This window comes from Calypte anna, chromosome 1, assembly GCF_003957555.1.
Source record: "Calypte anna isolate BGI_N300 chromosome 1, bCalAnn1_v1.p, whole genome shotgun sequence".
NCBI classification, from domain to species: Eukaryota; Metazoa; Chordata; class Aves; order Apodiformes; family Trochilidae; genus Calypte; species Calypte anna.
The window spans coordinates 181,298,583-181,318,443 of record NC_044244.1 but is presented as its reverse complement, the minus strand read 5'-3'; the positions used below and the strand labels follow the sequence as shown (position 1 = coordinate 181,318,443).

The 19,861-nt window shown below is 41.2% G+C and overlaps 1 protein-coding gene across 1 annotated transcript in view; it reads right to left on the bottom strand.

Annotated features, from left to right (window-relative positions):
- Window positions 1–17,107: 17,107 nt before the first annotated feature.
- Window positions 17,108–19,861, bottom strand: part of RDX (radixin) — a 38,784-nt gene continuing 36,030 nt past the window's right edge. Inside the window, exon 14 of the mRNA XM_030469074.1 lies at window positions 17,108–19,572. Coding sequence (XP_030324934.1) covers window positions 19,408–19,572 — 165 coding nt within the window. The 3' untranslated portion in view covers window positions 17,108–19,407. The remainder of the gene's footprint in view (window positions 19,573–19,861) is intronic.

Here is a 19,861-nt window from a genome sequence, read left to right as displayed (position 1 = left end):
TTACTGCTGATAATTTTTATACACTTGCTGGAATCTAAAGTAAGGCCCTAAAGAACCAGAAAGTACCTTTTACTGTTGATACAAATTGTATCTTTTTAACTGAGAACTATTTTGATTTGTAGATTTAGTAGAAACACAGATGTATAATTATAACTAGTCTTTTGGGCAACATTTTATCCCTTATTTAAAAAGTAGGGATTTCAGACATAGGATAGACTTAGGCAAGTAAAAGTAGGTATTAATTTAGGTGTCTGTCTCAATTTCACATATTAAAAAGAAAAAAAAGAGCTTATTGGCATCTTCTTCCTTCCAAAATCTTTGTAGTGGGAACTCACTAAAATAAAGGTAAAATGCTGCCTGAAAATTATGTCCAAGCACCTTTGAATACGAAGACGTTTTCACTACTTGTGCAACACCGTGTGTTGCAGCAGGTAGGGTTTGGGTATACAGCAAATGCTTCTAAAGAGCATTGTGCATATAGACATATCCAATAATCTGAACCATGTTCAGCAAACCAATTCAGGACGTGGTGCTCATGCAGCTTCTGCTGCTGATGTGCTGCAGGATCTGCCATTGCCTGTCCCTGCGGCAGTACCAGAGGGGCTCTACACCGTCTGTCCTGCGTTTTCTGTTTAGGGAGAGGACTTCTTCACCTGTGGCAACATTTTTTCCCCTGGATTTGGTCGGTTGCCATCTGTAGAGCATGTTTTAATGTAGAGATCGATGCAACGCTGATGCTGAGGTTTGGACTGGCAAATGGGTCTCATCTTAGTTGTACACTAAGATCTTTTTAAATGGAATTACACTTAAGTACTACACCATAGTGTAGATGCAGCTGTTTTAGTAATGCAGTTATTATATTTGTGTTTTTAATGGGTTTCTACATTTATTTTTTATGTAGGAATTTACTTCAGCCAAAAGTTGAATTCCTTTAAGCATGAACAGAAACATTTGTTTAATGCAGGCATTTCATCTTTGTCCCTGTCACGTGAGCATCAGAATGCTTCCCACTACCTACATGTAGCAGTCTAGCCTGGATCATTGGATCAGCAGGCACAGCCACATTCTGGAATGGTGTAAGGAGAGAGATGGGACTGTGAGCTGCAGTGCCCAGGCCAGGGTTGTCAGTATTGTTTGTGTTTAATGCAGCACTGAATCCCTGAAACTGTGGTGACTGCTTGAGAATTATTGTTGTAGGTTCTGCCCTGTGAGCTCAAGCACTGAAAATGCTTTAAAAGTATAAGAACAGGATCATTTTGCTGGTTCTAATGTTGTGCAATGAAATGTTAACTCCCTTTGGATTCTCTTATGTTGGGTAAACCAAGTTTACTGTGGACAAAATACTGGCCTTGATATTTTCTTTGGTTTTGCTGTGATAATGGAGAGAACTAGGGGTGTTCCATGTGAACTCCTCCACAGCAAAGAGATCAACAGCCTATAGGGAGGGTACCTGTAAAAAACATGAAAGCAATGGTACTGGTCAGATACTCAATTTTTCAGTGTAATTGCATTGATGCAGATAACTGAACTGTATCATACCATGTTCCTTAAACAGTAAAAGGTGGTTCAGTGATACTGGCTTTGTCCCAGTTAAATGCTGGAATTGCAGTAAAGGATAAATACCTTCAAGTTAGGCCTGTCTGACCATTAAGAGGAAGACAACACTTTCCTTTGTCTTCAGTACTTAAAAGTTGTTCTGAACCCTAGCAGAAACTCTGTATTTTTAGATACAATCCCAAGCTATTACTGCTAGGTCAGTGATAGGATATAGATACACAGTATTTTGAGTGCACATTTACATTAGGCATCTGCCCACAACTGTTTTGTGTACAAACAATGTGTTTCCAGTATTTAGAGTTTTTAAATATCTCCCTTGGATACCTAACTTGGAGCTAAATATGCCCAGGCTATGACAGTATTAATCACTTTTTTGTCTTTTTTTTATTTTATTTTATGTATGTATGTGTGCATGTGAGTATACATACATACACATGCATACACTTGGCAAATGGGTTTAAGACTACTGCTAGTAGCCTGAGGTAAGATCATATCTTTTCAGGTGTCACTATTTTCTTCTGTATGTTTGAACTGTAGCTCAGTCTTCCACTGCAGAATAGCTCTGGGAGAGCCCAAATCCTGATGTGTTCCCGTGGCACCCCCGGCAGAAGGCACTGCCAGTCTGCTGAGACCCTGCGAGGGGACTTGGGCAGCCTTGAAATACGTGGACTGTTGTTGAGCTCTTGACCATCTTCTGCTGTGGAAGTTGTAGTTAATGGTGAACATTTTTCAAAGACTATCAAAGCTATTGGTGGAAACCAGAGTACCTCACTGGGATTGGAAAGCAGGGGGCATCTGCCCCAGCAAAGTGAGTGCCAGAGGACTGAACGCCCTGGGTGAGAGATCCCACAGCATCCTGCTGCAGTATGAGACTACCAAAACATGGATGAGTTTTATCAGTTGATGGTTTGACCAAGGTATTTTCACTGTGTAAAGCTGGAAAAGTGAGACACAATGCTTTCCTAATGTCCAGAGCATTTCGAAAGATACCCAAATGACTTTGCATTGCTACTGAAAGTTTAAAATACTGTGCAATTTAAAGAGACCATTTTAAAAAATAAAAAGATTTTAGAAATTATTTATTTTGATTTACAATGTGACTCTTGCTAATTTATTCCTTGCATTATAAGGCCATGGTGGAGTGCTGTTTATATTTTTTATTTATCATAGGATCTGCTCATTTATCGTGTATTTTTTATTTATCATAGGAACTGCTGAAAAAAACCCCACAATAGATATAAACTTTAAGCAAAACAAAACTTGCTTTGTTTTTTTTTCGTTTGTTTTTTTTTTACGAAAGGGCTGAGGTTTTATAAACACCCTTGTGTGGTTTATATACTCCGTAAATTTTAGAGAAGCATAGTTTAATAATTTTGTTCAAATTAAATATGTATGTGCACATTGTTTAGACTTACCATGGAACTAATCCTAAAATCATCTGTGTTAAATGTTTGTTCCAGCTAACCTTCTGCCAGGTAACATGAGAGATGCTCAGACCTCATCTTTAGATGTACTAGAATACATTTCATCTGTCTTAAGGTTTCATCAGGACTTGGTGACCTGGTCATCTTATCACCTGTGAAACATCTGTTTGCATGTGAATCATCCTACTTCAGGCTGGGTTTTCCTTGCAGCGTGTTACAAGGTGGTACTGCTACAAGTATGTAGTAGATGTTGTTACACTGGCACTGTCGAATACAATGTGGTGTTTAGAGTTGCAAGGATGCTTTACATAATTTTCAGCTCCCATTTTCATGTCCTAAAGGACTGTCATAACTTGGACTCTGAAGTGTTTGTTACTCTTTACCTCTTAACAACTGCAATAGTTCTCACCTCTTCTCTCAGACTGAGCCAGTGAAGAGCCCAGTCCCTTCAGCCCTTCACACACCCCCTGTGAGCACAGGAATTCACCTGGGCCAATTTTAGTGGTGATAGAGAAGATCTGAGTAAAACTGGAACGTGTGTAAGTGCAGGAGGGCTGGGGACCTTGAGGAGCACATCTGGAGCACAGCTGGGGAATTGCCATCTGGCCAGGATTGCACTTTGTGGTGGTTGGGAACACCTACAAACCAAATCTTTTTAGATGTCAAGCACATCCATTTTCAGTGTTTCAAAGGTGTTCATCTGTTCTTCACCTTGTAAAACAAAATCTCTCTGCTTTTTATAAGCCAGCTTTTGCTTTTGGTCTCAGATGAAGTCTAATTTTCCAAGTTAGGTTGCCTGCTTGGTTACTTTTTGTTTTCCTGAAGGACATCCTTAATGAAACTGATATTTCAAACCTGTTTTACCAGCAAATTACAACCTTGCAAGGAAACAGAAATGCAGATACAGCAGCAATAATTGTGTTTTGTAGTTCTTTTTCCCCCTCATTGTCTCTATACTTGTGTTTAGTAGATGAGATTTTAATATTGTTGTGAAGTCAGCTCCAGCAGAAACATTAGTTAAAAATAATGTTTAGACTACTTGAAAAGCAATTGTCAAGCTGGGTCTTCTTCATTCCTTCACTTGTTGTTCTGTATGATTTCTGTGATGTGACTATTCACATCTTAAAAACCACCTTCTAAACCATACAGAAAAAAAGATGTACATGGATTCTGCTTTTAGAGAAAAAAATAAAATTAATTTTCCTCATTGATGGGCTGTTTTTTGTTCTGTAAGAGAAAAAAAAATAATCTCAAGAGCAACGTAAAAGTTAGCTGTGAGTTATAGGCAGCTGTGTTCCTACTTGCACAACAAAACTGCTCTTTCTGAGTACCTTTAAACAGTTCTAAACATAAAAAATACTATAGAATATCTGTTCATTTTTATGCATTAATTCATATTTAATAGGTGTTTTCCTCTCATTTTGCTTACTGAAAAAGTCAAATAAACCCCTGGGTTTAAATAGCAGTGTCAGGCATTTAGTAGCAGAATTTGGATGGAGACCAATGAAATAGTTATCTGCTGAATGAAAAAATAAAAGAAAAAAAAAGAAGGTAAGAAAAAAAAAAAGCTGAAGCTGCTATAATCTGTGAGAAAATAACTATTCAAAATAGATGGAGCTCTTGAATGGGTTTTTTGCCCAAAGGCTTTGCCTGCCTCTGGCCAGCCTGCCATATCTGCTGGGGGACCCTTTTTCCTTCCCTCTCCAGCCTGATGTGCAGGTGCAGGAGCAGCAGCCCCACAACAAGGAGCAAAGCAGGATGCTAGGGATGCAAAGGGAATGAGCAGACCTAAAAAAACCCAAATCCAAACCAGTGTTTCCCTTTATCACCCTCCATCAGTTGTGCCCACTGGTGATTTGCTTAATGCAAATGTCTTGCACAGGTGGGAACATCTGCTGTTCACTGCATCCAACCAGAGCGTGTGGGATGCCCCTGCCTCCTTTGTAGGCAAACAGGGGCACTGGAGTGAAACGTGAAGTTCCCTCCCCAGCATCTGGGGGGAAATACCACAGCCCTGTAGCTCCAGGGATGCTGAACTTCAAACTGGTCGTGGAGTGCATGGACTGGGACTGATCACCTCAGCAGCCAAGCAGGGAGTGATGGAAAGCTGCCTGCATGTAATATGAGGGGTAGGAAGCTCTTCCCAGCTCCCAGGGTCCCTTCCCAGCTCCCAGGGTGGGACACTCCCATCCCAGGAACTACCTGCCAGCCCTGCTGCTGCTGCTGTCTGGCTTCAGGGGGTGCTTTCTTTACAAGCTCTAACCATGAAGCTGCTTGGCCTCTAACACATCATTTTGTGCTTGCATTGCCTTGTTCTGAGCTGCTGCTGGACTCTGAGCACCTCCATTGCCCTCTTGGCAGCAGTCAGGCTGGGGGGTGCTGTTTAAAGGCCTCCACAGAAAGGCCTGGGCTTTTTAGGGCTTTCTTCTTTACCACCACCATCACCCCTCCCCCAGTTGAACTTGCCAAGAACAGCAGGTAGGTACAACAGAAATTAAACACCACTATTAATTTACATGAGGTGAGCAAAGTGTAAGCAAGAGGAGAGCAGAGGATAAGGAGCTGGCAATACGCATTTGCCAGGCAGGTCCCTTACATGCGCCAGGCTCACCTTACAGAGATCCCCTGGAACAGGAGCTCCAGTGGTGGTTGGGGTGACCTGACACCCCACCCCTTGGGAAGCAACATGTAAAGGGGAAAACTGCCCCCACAAACCTGGATTTAATTTATATTTTGCCCATTTCAGAAAAGAAATTATTCTTTCGTTATTATTTAACCCAAACCTGAGTTCAATAGCAAAACTCCCTTGTCCAGGCAGGGTTCCTCCCTTCCTGCCCCCTCCCGCAAACACAATGCAGACCATGGCAGCATCTCCTGCTGCTCCAGCAGCTGCTGGTGACTGGGATGAGCCCTGTGCTCCCAGAGTGGCTGCAGCCACCCCCCAGCTGGGCTCAGCCCCAGTGAAACTGGCTGGGAGGGGTGCAGGCCATGGCCACCCTCAGCCTGGCCTGTCCCCAGCTCTGAGGCTGAGGCTCTGCCCTGGTCTTGTCACAGGTGAGGAGAGGCAGACAGATGCTCCAGGAACTGCAGAGAGGGATGATATGTTTGCTTATTGATTTATTTTCTACAAGAAGAAATGAGGTTCCCTTGGCTCCTTCTGTGATAAAGTGATTTAATTGATGCTGAACCTCTGTGCACAGAGGGTGCAGCAGAGCTGCTCATAGTTGGCATGAGCTCCGTCTATAGAATTATTTCTGAGAAAGGAAAATGTCACCATGATAAAATTAGAAAGTGTTAGTGTGCCCCGTGCTGCCAGGAAATGGGGCTGATGCCCCATTCTAAACCTGAATCAGACTTCTAATGACATCTAACTTGCTTACCCCACCTTTTTAACATTTAAAACTAATTTAGTGGGATACCAGCCTCCTGCTGATGGCCAGCAAGTGCTGTGGCAGGAGTCTGCCAGGGCTGGGCAGGGCTGCAGGGCTTCATCACTAACTTGCTATGGAAAGCAAAGCAGCAGCAGAACTCCAGCTACACTGTCACAGAAAAAGATGGGGGGAAAAGCCCCCAGACCCTATGTAGGTTTACAGTATTGCCCTTGGTAGTCAAGGTGGCCAAGCCCCAGGACCCAGGTGGCTGCACCCCAGCTCCCAGGTGCTGCCTGGCCCTGGCCAGCTGCCACCTCCCTGCTCCCAACCCAGACCCTGCTGCAGCTACAAATGCAAAGACCACTCCTGAAATCAGAGGAAAGACCCACGATGAACCATGGAAGGACCACCAAAGATGCTGGCCAGACACTAGGTGTGGAAACAGCACAGTGGTGAGAGGTGAGGGGGACAAGGGAGGAAAACACCACTCCAAGTGGTAACCAAGCTGCTTTCTGCCTTCCACACCAGGCACTGCTCTTTCATACCAGGTATTCACAGGCATGATTGAGTTCATATTTTCCTTCCAAGCAGAAGAGCATCTTTCATCATACAACTCTGCAACATTACTTCAGACAGACCTTTATCCAGGGGTGAACATCAATCTGACACATCCTCACCAGGGCAATATCCTGACCCCTGTTCCAGGATTACTGAGAAACCTCCTGTGGCCTTCCCACAGGCACAATTGTCACCGTGCATGGAAGATTGTGACAATTTTCAGCCATAAGGCTTACACAAAGCAGCTGCTGCAGTGGAGGAGGCCACATCCTCAGGCTGGGTCCTGCAGCAGCTGCCAGCAGGGAGCTGCCCCCTCTTCCCAGACCAGGAGTGGGTGAGAACCTGCACCTTCCAGCTAAGGAGCAGCTGTACCAGAGCAGCTCTCTTTTGAATAAAGCTACCATCAGCAGTGAGAAAACTTTCATTGCATCCAAATCCCTTTGGTTCAGGTTTCTGTTTTTAAGCCCGGCTGCTAAGGTCCAACACCCTTCATCCTGCTCAAATCCCCCCTGCAGGATGTCCACAGAGACCAACGCTGACAAAAGAAGGCAAAAAAACCATCACAGATAGCAGCAGAGGCAGCACACAAGTGAATCAAGTTCTCAGGAACATTCTGAAGTTGTATAGAAGATGTATTCTTACTACAGGGTCTTACAATCTCTCAGTGTTAGAAGCCTGAAGTAAACAGTCTTGGGGAAGGCTGCTTCAAGTCGCAGTTACTGCAGAAACATTTCTGGATAGACATGAAATTCATGGAGGCCACCACACCTCAGTTGCCCCAAGCACCAGGAACATCCCTAACCCCCCACGTGGGTAATGCAGGGAGGGAGATGCTGCAGAAATAATTTTAAAACAATCACTGGAGTGCTGAGCAAGCTGATCCCAAAGTGCCAGTGCTGGCCTAGATGCAAAGCACCCCTAAAATCCCACAGCTCTGGATTTTGTGTTCATCTTGGGATCCTGAACTCAAACCTTGTCTTCCAAGATCTGAGTCGGGGTCTGGTGGTGCCCTGGTGTAACCCACTCCCACGCAGAGGGAGGGGGCAGCTTCCTTCTGCACAGCTCCCCATGTCTGCCAGGGGTTTCAGCAGGAACCTGGCCATGACCCACAGCCCACCCTGCCCATCTGCAGTCCTGAGGCTGCAGGAGGATGTGGCCCAGGCCCTGCCAGGATGGAGGAGTCAATGCCTGCACCCCCCAGAGGAGCAGAGTTGGGGGGCTGCTCCCCAGGGGGGGTGGTGGCTGCCTACAGGAGGCCCAGCTGCCAGCACTGGGGCAGCATCCCAGTTCCATGGCAGGCTTGCAGAGCACTGAGGCAGCTCCCTGGTCAGGCAGTTATTAATTAACAATTTTTAGCCACATGCCCTAATGCTTGGAGAGCCACCCTTTCAAATCTAAGTCCTCCAGTGGATCCACCCACACAGTTCCCAAGGCATCCCAAGGAGGCCATCCTGCAGGAAGGCACTGGGAGAAGCACAGATGTTTCCAAGGTTTGCTGTATTCCCAAGGGATGCTAGCTGAATTTGGGAACAATACAGCTGTCCATCTACTCAGGTACCTTAATTGCCTTAATTCCCAGTCTTTTCCTTCCCATCTTTTCCTTCAAGAGCAATCCATTCTTTGCAAATCCAGCCTCCCATGACTTACTGATCACAGCACAAGACATATATTGGAAATTCCACTTCGGATTCGTGCCACAAAATGAATTAAAACTTCTCAGAGAAATGAAAAAAAATAATAAATTAATTTCCAGTCCGGCAATAAGCAACAGTGATCATCAAATGAATAGTGATTCTTGGGATTAACATTAAAACCCATTTATTCAGGCTTTTGTGCAGGGTGCACAATTCAAAGCAGGTACGTATACACAGTATGCACATCCTAATAGCATACAAAAAGGAAAATAGCAACGGGTGCTTACACTGGAAAGGTATGTACAGACATATTAAATCAGGAGGCTTACATTAGAAAATTACCTGATGCTATTCATGTATCATCAAGGCTATTAGAAATCATGTAGAAAACCAATAAAACTTGGAAAGTATCTGCTCTTATTTCACTTGACCCAGGCTGGGTATAAAGTCAGGCTTCCCACACTACATCATTTATTTTGTGGGCACAGCCTACAAGATCCACAAGCACTTTGAAGGGTCACATCACCATTCACTCTAACACGTCTCATTACATGTTAAAGATTAACATATTATTCCCTGGGTTGTTTTGTTTTGTTCTTTTTTTTTTTTTTTTTTCCTGGGAAGAACAACAACTTAAATACTTCAAAAAGCTATTTTTCTCCTGGGAAAAGACAACAAAGGAAGGATTTAGAGACCATAAGAGAACCAAACATTAACAAAATGTTGTAATAGCACTTCCTGGTACTTCCAGAAAACTCTTCAGAGACCAGGCAGCACCTAATTTAAAATGCTGTCAACTGTCCAGATTTGCAGAAGCGCAAAGCCTTGGCAGACCCCAGATCTTCTGCTGATCTTTACCTTGTTCCTATCCTAAGGGCTGCAAGAGATCGTACTTTTGTAACCTGCACAAAGAGACACAGAGAGATCAAGCAAATTTAGCAAAAGGATACTAAACAAAACCAACAGAATCATGCAGCAACATCATAAAAGCCATTCTTCCCTCCCTGGAACTACTCCTGAAATGGATTTTGTTCAAGGTGTCAGCAGAATGAGGGAGCACCAGTGAAGAATCATTTCAGAAACACGTGGTTCTTGTGGCCAAGGACCCTGAAGGCCACCCAGAACCTGTCTTCATTGCCTCTCAGCTTGAAGAGCAGGTCCAACTCTTGTTAACTACTCTTCTATGCCAGATTCCAACTCTTGCACATACTGCTACAGTTTCTATGGCAAATTTTAGCATTATAAAGAACCTAACCTAAAATCCACCCAGGGAGTAGTTTTAATTTAATTTTAATTTGCTAATGCAGGTGACACAAACCACAGCCAAGTATGGCATAGGAAACACTGTTAAAACTGCTCCCAAATGTGGCTGAAATAAGATGCTGTGTGCATAAATACACCAAATATAGGACATATTTGTAGAACATTCAATCACAGCCAATATGATTTCAGTCATCTCCTTAGCACAGTACATAAGCTCTGGGGTTTACTTTATTCAGTTCATTGCCTTGAATGAGAAGAGGTGAGGACAGCATAAAGGACTTCTCTCAAATTTATTCCTCTGCTAAAGATCTCTGGTGGAGATTTTTACAATGAGTCAGAATTTACCTGCGTGAAGATACGTTTCAAAAATGTGTATTTTCCATATTGATTTTAATGAAAATTGATTGTTGAAGTCGTTTTTCTCTTAGACTTCCTTAACTACATTCTGAGTAGGTAAAGAATAATCAGTACTTCAAATTCAGCCTTCTTATAGTGTGAACTTATATACACTTCTTATAGTGTGAACTTACATACACTTCTTACAGTGTTTTAGAGAAACACCGCAGCTAGAAGTATTAGTAGATGAAAACTTTATTCAAAAGGAATCAGGAAAAAGATTTAATTACTGGACTCTCTTTATGATTCAGCAAGCACAGGGAATGAGTTGCTATTAAAAAACAAGAAGCCCTCAATAGCACTTTTTTTATGTTTAAGAGTTAAGCTACAGCACATAACATGTGGGAACCCCACACCAAATGGTAGGGATGCCACAACCTGTCTCCCATACAAATCATTTTCTGGCACAGAAAGTTAGTGAGAACTTTGAGGGCTTGAGCATAAGCAAGTAAACCATGTGGATAAGATTAAGAAGTACTAAAACCACCCTGATGTTTTAAAAGTCTGAGAGCAATTCCTGGCTAGGGGTGGGGAGGAGAAAGAGGCTTCTGGAAGTGAGTGGAACTGCACATAGGCTATGAAGGTACCACCAAGACCAGGGAAATGTTTCCTGGAGCTCAGAGATCCCCAGCAACAACTGGCTTTTGCAGGAGGATTAAAAACCAAACCAAACCAAAAAAACAACAAAACAAAACAAACAAATAGACCAAACACGTAGAAAAATAGATTCAGTTTTGATATCTAGGACAAAACTGAATCATACTTACTCTGCATGCTGTAATTTTTAAAATCACTTTTTAAAAACAGCTTTTTTTTTCTAAAACTACTCAAGATCAAAGGTAGCAAGTTGCATATTTCACTTTAATATAATATGTAGCATCAAGTCTTGTAATGGCTGTATTAGAAATTCACAGTTCAATTATGCTATATATACATATTTTTGTATGATTTGTATGTGTATATAAATTATGAAGCTCAGCTTAGGTTAGATATTAGAAAGAATTTCTTCACGGAGAGGGTGATTAGGCTATGGAATGGACTGCCCGGAGAGGTGGTAGATTCTCCGTCCCTGGAGACATTTAAAAAAAGACTGGATGTGGCACTCAGTGCCATGGTCTAGCAACTGCTCCGGTGGGTCAAGGGTTGGACTTGATGATCTCTGAGGTCCCTTCCAACCCGGCTAATTCTATGATTCTATGATTCTATGATTCTATGATTCTAAATGCAAAGCAAATTATACTTCCCTTCCCTCAGAAAACACTGTTATCCATAAAGCTCCAGACAGCAAAGTTGCAGGGTCTGACACAAAACACAATCTTACAGAATTGCTGAGAAAGAAAAGGGCAATTTTATTACATTCACAGAATAAGCCACACCACAAGTAATTGAGGAATATATGACTGTAAAAAGAAATATATGCTATTCTCTTCTCCAGTGGTTTCTAGAGAAACCAGCAAATAGCAGTAAATAAGTAACAAGCCAAGTGAATTTTACCAAAGTACTTTGCTACCATAAATTTAGTTTGAGAAAAAGTGTACTTTGCCACACACAGATGTCTGCCTCCTGTTTTCACCCTGTAGTCTCAGTAGTCAGCTAACACAATGTATTTCTTTTCAGTAAATCCTCAAGTTTAAACTTTTCCCTACAACATCTGAAACTAATAATTATGCCACATCATCTTTCCATGTCTTAATTTGCATTCTGTACCTGAACAGTCATTTAATTGCATGATATATTATAGTGAGGTAAACCAAAGTTTATTCTTCAGATCAAATAAACTGTGTAACACCAGCAAGGACCACAACAAAAACAAACAAGCAAACAAAACAGCAGTAGAGCAAGGTGAGAAGCACCAGTCAAAGACAGAGAGAAACAGGCATGAGAAGGGCCACCCAAAGTATATAATGCCACTAAAAAGAAGGTTCACCAGAATTTATTTTCATGGCCCCAAACTGAAATGACCAGAGACATGTAAGAGATCTTTTCCCATCACACCTATATCTGCAGCTCAAAGTCAGTGCAGATGGCTGGGTAACTCCTCAAAGATACTGTGCTGATGCTACAGAGACTTCAGCTTTTACCAGGGTGACCCTGCAGATGAGGTTTGATGCCAGGTAGGAATAGAACAATTAACTTTTTAAACTAAGGATCCACAGGAAGCCATCAGAATTCCATGGCTGGTTTTTTTTCGTATTTTTACATCTGGAGCAACTGTTGTGCAGAACAGCAAAGCCACAGCACCAGGTAGGTGTGCCCAGCTCCTCCAGCTGCCAAAACCATCCTACCCCAGAGCTTCTTTGCATAGTCCACCCAGCCAGAGAAGCTACACAACCAAATCACAGAACTTCTCTCCCACGTGCTCCCTTGTGTGACCAGGGCTAGGCTCAAAGTTGAACTTTGTGGAGGGGATAAACACTGTGATTCAGATCTTCCCTGGTTTCCTGCATGCGTTAACATAGTTATTTTCTGATATTGTTTGCTCTCCAGAGTGCTACCAGCAATTATTAGGTATTTCTCCTATGAAGTGGCATATACCACGTATGCTTGATAAAAGTCAAAATCGATCCAGAGATTGTTCAGAGAGCAGCAGTAATAGTTTTAAATTTATACAGGATGCATTAGGTGGCTTCGTTGAAAACAAACTAAGATTCCAAATGCAGAAGAAGAAAGAGGAAGAGCCATGTTTTCAAATAGTTGAGAGAAATACATCTGGCACTGAGCAGCAAGACGATGCCTGAAAATGTTTGCAAGAGAAAAGATCCAAGAATTCAAAATGTGAATTCAACTGTAGAAAAACTACAAAGGACAGGAAACATTCAGCAGATTAGTGAAATGAAAAATTCTTACAAGTTTTAGATTTTTTCTGATGTGTGAACAAGTGTGGTGTCCTGTCCCAAATCTTTGAACACTGAATCTGCTCACTGAAATGTAAATGAATTTGTTCCCAGCAGTGAAGGTGCTGGCAGGACAGACTGGTCTACGTGTTCTGGATGTTACCTACACGTTCTAAACTTACTTTGTTAAAGATCAAAGTGCACTTGGAAGAAAAGTTTTCAGCTTCAGCCCCAATGCAAATTGATCGTTCTCTAGCAACACAACTGCAATTACCATATTCATAGAGATTATTAATTAATCAGATGTGGCACTCAAATAAAAATAAAGCCAGACTGTATTTCAACAGATCAATAGAATGTATTTTAAGAAAATATATGACATGGTACTCAGCCATTCACTGGAAGCTCAGTTTAGTAGAATATTGTTGAAGTTACAGATTAAGAAGCTAAATAGTGGATCAAGCTTACTATAGAAATCCAGAGTGATTAAGGAGCATGAAAGCTGCTGCCACAGGGAGCTGTAGCCTCGCCAGGAGATCCCACAGAGCCCCACGGAGCCTGTCCTGGGGTTTCTGTTTCACAGGGGTACACATGGGTTTCAGGTTGCTGGAAGGAGCAATGGGGCAGCTAGAACTGGGCATGTACAGAGTGTCATCATGTTAGGGCAGAATTAGGCAAAATTACCAGACCTAGGAGGAAGTTTTCTGCTGAAATTTCCCAAGTTCTAATACAGAGGCCAGTCTGGGTACATGTGGCCTTAAGAACTCCAAGACCTTTTAAGTGCTGGGCAGCAGGCTTTCTAAAATCCTTCAGATAAAGATACAGAAAATGGCAAATCCACACCTGAAAACCAGGTAGTTTAAAAGCAAATAATGATAATTCAGGAAAAAAACCCTAAAACCAAACAAAAAGCAGCAATATAATTGTCCTACCTCTGAGCCTGATCTTTTCACCTGATTCACTTATCCAGAGCACAGGGAACATATAAACTCTTATACACATCTGCATTAGGAATATCTGCACCAACCAGGAGGCCTCCTTTGATGTGCATTTCCATCTCTCATTTCTTCTGCTGCCTAAAGCCTACTGCTGGGAACAGAAACACTCTTGACACATAATTTTTAAAAGCCAATATAAACACTTAATGGAATCCCAACAATTCCAAATGCTCCATCTCCCTTCTCCAACTTTGACCTCCTCTAAACTGTGAGCTATGTTGTAGCAATCTATCTCTTCCTGGATACCAAGAATATTGCAGGCACTGCTGGAAATAATGTTGTCTGTTCTCCTGAAGAAATTTGATGGTTTGGGATTGGAGTTTTTTGGAGGGGTGGTGCTGGGCTTTGATGAGTCCTTTTCATTCACATTAAATGAGACAAACATTTGGTATGTTAGAAATCTCTGCAGAATGAAGGGGAAAAAAAAAAAAAAAGGAGTCTTTACCTTACTGTACTCCAAAAGAGCACTTTATTAGCCTGGAATCTGCAAACAGTAAAATGATCTGAAGAGGAGGCAGCTCTGTGCAGAGCTTTTAGCATCCTTCTAGTACCTGAAGAGGGACTACAAGAAAACCAGAGATGAATTTTTTTATAAGGGCATGGTGAGATAGGACAACAAGCAACGATTCTAAGCTGAAAGCAGGTAGATGTAGGTTAGGTACTAGGAAGAAATTCTCTACTGTGAGGGTGGTGAGACCCTGGCAAAGCTGTCCAGGGAAGTTGTGTCTGCCCCCTCACTGGAAGTGTTGGAAGGTCAGGTTGGATGGGGCTCTGAGCAACCTGGTCTGATGGGTGCTCTCCCTGCCCAGGCAGGGGGGTTGGAGCTGTCTGATCTTTAATATTCCTTCCAACCCAAACCAAACCATTTTATGATTCTATGAACAGAAGTGGTATCAAAATCCATGAGTCAAAGCAAACTGAGATATCTGGCCTAAGCCTATAGATCTGGGCTGAGCTCTGTGAAATGAAAAATTCAGCTCCCTTCAACAAATTAGCTTTTGAATTTGCTAAACAAATTATTGGTCACACACTGAATTATGGATTCTGCAGCAGCACACAGAAGCACACAACACCAGCAAACGAAATGGGCCAGTTAAGGATTCTACCTCAGGACAAAACTTTGTGGGTTTTTTGCTTCTTACAGTCCTCTCCCATTACTCATCATCGTCACACAACCTGTTCCAGCCCTCAGCTGCTCCTTGGTGCTGAACAAGTCCCCAGGCTGGGGAAAGGACCAGTCAGACCAGTCATGTGGAACTCAGGTGCCTGCAGACCAATGGTTTGGGGAGGAAAGGTGCTGCATGGCCAGAGGGACACAGGCCTGGCAGCACCCATGGCCACCAGCCAGAACCATCTCACCTCCTCAGCACTCAGCACAGCTTCCCAGCTGGGAGGAAGGCACTTTCCATCCCTGAGCACAAACAACAGAACTTGCTCTGAGGGGGCCAAAGAAAGGGCAGCAGTTTGTGTGCTGATCCACTGACACCAAATCTTCCAGGAAAATCGGATCACCCTGCTAAGCTACATCACTTTATGTCTATGAGACACTTTCTATTAATAGAAGTGATCTTTGCTCTTTTGTAAAGAAGTGTTCAATTTTCTGGCTTTGATATTTTTACACAAAGTATCTTTATGGGTACGAGCACCAACAATCTCATCCCACTGGGATACATCACCTTTGTTAAAACCCTCAATGCCTGAAATTTAAATCTGATGTCTTGGGGAGAACCACACCTTTTATCTTATCCACATGTGAAAATACTTGCATAAAAGATCCTTTTAAAAAGCAAACGCTTGAAATAATAATTTTAAATTGAAGCTTCTTTTAAAAAATTAATAAAATGTAATTAATTAACCATACTTGAGGTACTTTGCCCTCAAAAATTCAAAATATTTCATTTAGAACAAATCTCTTCTTTCCTCAGATGTTATTAATCAGGTAACTTGCACAGCCCTAGAGAATATGTTTTAAGAAAAATACAAAAGCAGAACAATGCTTTTGAATTGGATTTAAAAAAGCAGACAAATTTTGTGCAGTTTTGAACAAAACAGAGTATACAAGGAACATAGTCAAGTAATGTAACTTGTTCTGGGGAACTTATCAGTTAGGTGTCCAAAGAGAGGCACTGTTTGGTATCCTTTTCTCTCCAATTCCAGAGCGTATTAAAAAAATATTAAAATTTTTTAAAAAATCCTTTCCAAGCACTTACCTCCCTTCTCTAGGAAAATATTAAGTTACATATCTATGCAGAAGCTCTCTAACAAATGAGAAGCCACAAATCTAATACTTCATCAGGAGGGGCTCCGAGAAGAAAGAAGTATAAAACTAGAAATATGCAGAGTTTAAGGTTTCAATTACATCACAACAATTCTGCCAAAGTACCAAAAAAGTTCATGTGCTTGTACTGAGTGCAAGGCCAAACAAATACAGGATAGAATGGAGTGTCACCTGAGAGGAGGTAGAGTTTATGGGAGAGCTGCTTAGCAGAGTAATTTGTATACCTATTTATATTGGACTGTTCCTGCCATCTTTAAATATGTATTAGACAAGTGAAAAAGTCCATCAGCCCATTACCTGCAGCATATGGCCATGCATGTATTTGGCAGCACTGTCCACTACAATGTGCAGTATCTAAAAAAACCCCACATCCAGGTTTCTCAGTACTTAAGATATTGACCTATTAAGCTACATTCAACTTAACCTGGGGCTATATGTAGGCAGTGATTGAAAGTTCTTACATTTCCCAAAGAGCTCTTACGTGGCCAAATTACCCTCTATTCTCAAGAAAGCCAATTTGCTGTGATGATTCATGTCCTGTTTTGAACTGACACCAGTGCTTCCTCCCAACTGTATGTGGTAATTTCTTAAAATTACTTCAACAGAGTACAATCCTCTAGGGAAACAATTTGAAAATATTTTTCTTTATATTTCATTTTGACCAGAGTGAGAAACAAATGATGATCAACATGTACACATCACGATCATGACGTACACTGCTCATGAAAAAGGTTACTATGGGGTATTTAGCAGGGCTGTTAGAAAAAAAGAGTATTAAATAACAACAATGGACCTCAGAGAAATTAACTGTATCTCTTTATTGTTAACCAATGAATGTTATCCAAAATAGTAGATGTAATTGTAGCTTAATTGTACAACACAAAACATGATGCTAAAGGAAAAAGCATGTGGAAAATTACTTCACCACGTAATCATTAAATGTATTCTTAGTATTTCTGCACCAGTAAGTGTTCCCAACTGCTGGTGACAGCAGCAGCTATTACCACTTTGTTCATTGTGAAAATCCTTATTACAAATGGTTGTTCCTGGCTGTTTAGAAAAAAAAAAAAAAATCACACAGCTTTATAAATGGATCTAATCCATTTAGCCCTACTCTATATATTGTAGATTTATTAACAGCAAACTTTACTGGTATTTTTCTCAACACTGAAACTGATGTAGCAGTGCTAGTGCACACTTCCCAGGGAAAAAAGAAAACTCACTGGAAGCACAGTATTTTACCTGCTATGGCAAACTGTTTGAATGTTTGAGAAATTTGCTTTACCTTCAGTGTACGAAGCCTGCAAAACAAAAGCTGTTCTTACAATGCAGTGCAAGTAGAAACACCAACTTCCACCAACCAGCATCCTGAAGCACGTGCACACTAGCTGCACATCAGTCCTCAAGGTCAACCAGATATGTTTAGCTCCACAAACCAAAAATATATTAATGCATCTTTATTTTATTTTCATGATGTCATCCCACATAGCCAACCTTTAACTCCACAAAATAAAAATTAAAAAAAAACAAAACAACTTAGTTGGACTGTTCATAAGAACTTTAAACCTATTGTGCATGAAAAAAAAGTTTAATAAAATGGCAAATTTTAATAGATAAGTGTAAATTTATGAGTGCATAATATCAAACAGAAAAGAGCTGAACCATCCTCAGAGAAAGCAGGGTTTTTCCACTGTAGATATTTACTAGGGTACTGTAACAGAAAGAGTAACTGCAGTCCACATTACCTGTAAAGTACTTCTTAAGTTCAGTTTCTAAACAAACTTCTCAAAAAAGCAGGTCTCCTTTTCAAGAGGGAAAGGACTTGATAACAATGATCTGACATCATATATGACAATTACAATGCTAACTTCAGTGAAGACTGAAGCTACAAACAATTTCACAGTTCCAATTCTGGGAACTTTCATTTTGTATTTGGAAACCCAAAACCAGACTAACTCACACGCACATTCTACACCCCTCCCAGGAGATAGTATACCAGTGACAGGTTACAGCTTTAAAACACACAAGATGCTTTTACAATTTAAAGTCAACAAAAGGCAGTTAGACAGTATTTAGCACTATTAATCCATATTGAAGTCAAACAAAATCCTAGGAGAAAGGGCTCCTAGTGTTCTAGATACCACTGTGTAATCGTAGGCAATTTAAACAGGTTTTTTAATGGTGTTTGAAGGACCAGTCATCATGTATATAGTAGTGAGGTAGGATACTGTCCCCTCCCTGGGACTGATGTTTTCATATGCTCCCTTGCCAGAAAGGTCCAGGTCTCCCTACTGCAAATAAAATAATTACAAGCAAATAGCACATCAAGTTTGGGGTTTTAATTTTTTATTTTTCCTTTGCTGCATTAGAACATTTTGCATATCTAAAAGAATCACCTAGCAAAAGCATTACTTAAGCCTATCAGCAGCCACGTGCTGCCCACAGGTAGTGTTCCATTAAAAAATATTTCCTGGAACTACCACCTGCCATCCAGACCTTTGTGAACAGGCAGGCAAAGAAAACCATCAATGATGACAGGACATGAAACACCAAAGAATTTCACTTGGGAGAAAAAAACAATCAACCCTAAAAGAAAATAAAAAAATAAAGAAAAAAAAAAGAAAAAAGAAGGCAAAAAAAAAGCCAACATCCCACTGAAAATCATCAATATCACTCTTAATGGTTCAGCTACATTGAAAAATGTAACTTCAAACTTGACACTGAAAACATACTTATCTAGTTTTGGTTTGATTCCATTCTTCTGATTTTTAAATGCTTAAGCAATAGGTACACTAGTCAGTCATTATGCACTTCACATCAGTTTCCAAAGGAAAAAATACAAAGCAATGAAACTGAAAACAGGATGGGGAAAAAACTGCTGCTGTTCTCCACACCCCCTCCCTGAACAAGCTAGGGATGACAGACTGCCTTACTGTTGAATAGCTTCCCCTAATTTGTCTTCTAGCCACTGTAGTCAAACTGGTATTAAGTGCTTTGGCAAAGTGGGGTGCAATCCATCAAATCTGCAAAGGCCTGCTTTTTTCTCTGTTGGTGGTTCAGCTTTACGAGGAACATATATGCAAAATAACAGCTCTCACATTGCTTCAAACTCATCAATACGCTGCTTTGTATTGCCTTGTCGGATTTGTCGAAGAGTCTTGTACTTATCTCGGCCTGCTTTAACATTCTCAGCATGAAGGACATCATTTTGTGTTTTCTTGGTTTCATCTCTGGCTTGAGCCAACTCAGAACTTAAAGCCTGTTGAATAAAATATTTGTGTTTAAGTGCTTTGACTAATCTTTTAATGATTCTGGAATTTCTGATAAGAACTCTGCAACTCGGATACGGACTTCTGGAGTGCCAACCAATGAAATGTTTTTTGTGCTCTTCAGTAACTCAAGTTCTGAGGTCTACCAGAAAGACTCAAGAGGGGAAAAAAAAGGAGAGCATAGGATTCTTTCCTTAAATTTAAGTGTAGGCACCAAATTAAAAAAACAAAAAGGCCTCCTACGTAATATCCAAGAAGGACCAGCAAGATAAAGCAGGA